This window comes from Lolium perenne, chromosome 7 (genome assembly GCF_019359855.2).
Source record: "Lolium perenne isolate Kyuss_39 chromosome 7, Kyuss_2.0, whole genome shotgun sequence".
NCBI classification, from domain to species: Eukaryota; Viridiplantae; Streptophyta; class Magnoliopsida; order Poales; family Poaceae; genus Lolium; species Lolium perenne.
In genome coordinates, this window is record NC_067250.2 from 175230941 (window position 1) to 175234301 (window position 3361).

The 3361-nt window shown below is 55.5% G+C and overlaps 1 protein-coding gene across 1 annotated transcript; it reads left to right on the forward strand.

Moving 5' to 3' along the window:
* Nucleotides 1-1369: 1369 nt before the first annotated feature.
* On the forward strand, nt 1370-2811 carry LOC127301118 (xyloglucan endotransglucosylase/hydrolase protein 24). Its single transcript, XM_051331333.2, has 3 exons — nt 1370-1940; nt 2065-2267; nt 2352-2811. Exons 1-3 carry the CDS (start codon nt 1647-1649, stop codon nt 2722-2724), a joined length of 870 nt encoding a protein of 289 aa, XP_051187293.1. The 5' UTR covers nt 1370-1646; the 3' UTR covers nt 2725-2811.
* Nucleotides 2812-3361: the final 550 nt, after the last annotated feature.

Sequence of the window (3361 nt, forward strand, 5' to 3'; positions counted from 1 at the left end):
ATCTCTCTAGAAGAGCCCATATTCTTCGGAACTGAAAAAAACGAAGCTCAGTCACCCGAAAATCAAAATGCGAGCGGTTTAGGAGGTGGCGCAGAACAACACCCGCGAATTCAAATTTTGCCGGTAAACTGATCATCGTAAACAATTTATAAAAGTGAAATTCAAACATAAGAGTCGCATATTTTGATAATTTCTATCGCAAAAGACACCTACTGTACGCGCGATGGAGGACTACGCCGTCGGCGGACTACTCCAAGTCGAGGTCGACGACCTCCTGCTTCACGGCACGGCACGGCTTCAGCCTCCTCGCGGCGGAAGCATGCGCGCCTCAGCCTCCGAGATGACAGAGACTTGTTGGATCGCCGTCGCCTCCTCCTCGTCATTGAGGACGTAGTCCCCCGAATGGAGGACGGCACGCACCGGCGCCTCCTCCTCCTCCTCCTCGCTGCTGATGTCGGCGAGTGGTGGCACTAGCGCACGGCCGGACGCGCCGGAGGAAGACCCCTCGCCACTATTGGCGTAGCGGGTGAGTTTCCCCGGCGGCGTCAGGCCCAGTTGGTCCAGCGCCGTGCGCTGTGCTTCTGGGCGCCTTCCGAGCGGTTCCATTTCCGCCGCTCGGCCTCGGAGTGGAAGACGGGGGGGGGGGGGGGGGGGACTTGCTTGCTTCCACCAATCCGCCCGCCCCCCTCCCGCCGCTGCCCGCGCCAGCCATGCAGTCACGGTGGTGGTGGAGGAAGTGGAGATGCGGCGGCAGCAGCGGTGCGATTACTCGCCGGAAGTTCAAGCGCGTGCGCGGCGGAGGAAGCGGACGCGGTGGCGAGAGTAGGGTTTTGGAACCCTACTCCCCTCCGCGGCCTGTATTTATATGGGGGGACGCTCGCGTTTCTCGGGCCCCTGAGAAAATTTTACGGGCCGGCCCACCGATTCGGGCTCCGTTCTGCGGCGCTTTCGCCCGAACCCATAAATCCCTCGGAAAAAATTCAATTCCGACGGTATTTACGGGATGTGTTAAAGATGCTCTTAGACCCTACCGATTATTTTGCTTCATATTATTTTAATTTCTTTTTTGAGAATTTGCTTCCAATTCTAGTTGAATTGCACAAAGCCTGCCTTAACCCTCAAAAAAAAAAAAAATCATGTCTGCCACGCGGTGCCCAGCTTAGATAAATCTGCAGCTTGATGAATTCCCACGTACACGGACTCGTATGCCTGCTATTTGTTGGCAAGAAACATGGTACTAGCCTGGAAGCTAATTATTTAGTGGGTAGCATGCAGGTAGGTAGCGAGGTCAGCGGGGACGCTATGAAATATTAAGCTCCCTTGCATGCACGAGGCCGCGTTCATCCTATAACCAGGGCCGATAAAGTCAGAGGGGGAGCGGATGTAAACCTTGTCCAGCCTAACATTCCATATGGATCCTAACATGCCATGTCGCCGGCTGAAACATTCGAAAGAACATGGCATGTTCCTTCAATCTACCCCCGCTCCATTTCAGCATATTTCCATCGTGTACATGCTCGTTATAAATTCAGATCCCGATCGTATCGAAGCATCAAGACGAAGAGGGGAAGAAGAAGAAAAGAAAGATACCCGTTTAGATTAATCTCAGTTGTTTCTTTTGCAAAAAATTGAGTCAGCAATTAGCCATGGCGACGTTGCCATCTTCTTGTTGGCGCTCGGTGCTGTTGCTATCCGTCCTCCTGGTCGCCATGGATCAGATGGCCATGGCATCCCTGTCGGATGACATCGAGGTGGGGTGGGGCCAGGACCACAGCTTCTTCTACATGGACGGCCCCGACGACAATCAGACACTCGCGCTGTGTCTCGACGAGACCCACGGCTCGGGTTTCCACACCAAGGAAGCCTACCTCTACGCCCGCTTCGACATCGACATTATGCTCGTCCCCAACAACTCCGCCGGAACGGTCACCACGATCTACGTAAGTCTCCATCCACCTGAATGCCATGCGCGCGCATGCCTTGTCTGGGCGCGGTCACCGTGCCGATTATGGATTCAGCGATTCCACGATTTGGTTGATCTCATCTGCAAATTGATGCGTGCAGCTGTTCCCGGTGGATGTGCCGTGGGAGTACCATGACGAGGTGGACCTGGAGTTCCTCGGCAACGTCACGGGCGAGCCCTACACGCTGCACACCAACATCTTCGTCAACGGCGTCGGCCACCGGGTGGAGCAGTTCCGCCTCTGGTTCGACCCCACCGCCGACTTCCACACATACTCCATCGACTGGAACCCCAAGCGCATCACGTAAGCAAATTAATCCATCGTTATATATTCTTAGGGTATTGTATGGACAACTCAAATCAAATTCCCGTACATGGTCTTGATCAGAATCCTGGTCGACGGCGTGCCGATCCGGGTATTCAAGAACCACGAGAAGGACGGGGTGCCGTTCCCGTCGTGGCAGAAGATGAAGCTGGAAGGGACCCTGTGGAACGCCGACGACTGGGCGACGCAGGGCGGCCGCGTCAAGACAGACTGGTCGGCGGCGCCTTTCTTTGCCAACTACCGCAACCTACGTGTGTCCTGGTGCCAGCCGTCACCCGGCGTGGCCTGGTGCGGCGACGAGCCGCCGGAGTCGACATGGTTCGAGCAGGGCCTGGACGCGGTGGCCCTGCAGAACGCGCGGGACACGCACATGATCTACGGTTACTGCAAGGATGTCAACCGGAAAGAGTTGCCCAAGGAATGCACCTTGGATTAGTGGCACGATTCTTTCTTCCCAATTGATATGTCATTGGGTCGATCTGTAAATTTATATCTACATTAAAGATTCATTCGTTCCTGCTTCCATTCCCGTCTGAGTATCTTTTTTCTTTTGCTACACTCCATTTTTGGCATTTTTTCAGTTAGAAAATACACGGTGACCATTGCTGCAGAATAATATATGTGAGGGGCCGTACCGGGCGGCTACCAGCCGCCGACCCTCGAGCCCCTCTCGTGTCCTAAAAGTCCCTGCGGTGGGCGGGGGGCCTCGCCGGGCTTCCCAAGATCTCAGGCGGCGGCCCCTCTCTGATCTCAGGTGGTGCTGGCGAGCAGCGGCGGTCGGTGGGTTTCGGTGGTGGATCTACGGGTGGCGAGGCTAGTAGGAGGTGGCGATTGGTGCGCTCGATCTGGGGCCTTGCCTGTGATCGGCGGCCTCCTCCAAACCCTTGTGCCTTCTCTCCTATCGGCCGATGATGTCGCACGGAGGCCCTCGGGTGGCCGTGGATGGCCAGATGCGTGGGGGCTCTGCCTAAATAATGGCATCGGTCTTAGGATCACTCTCACGTCATGACGAAGAACTGCTTGTTGCATGTTTTCATTGATATGATTGGAGTGTCGAGTTTCGGAAGGCTCTG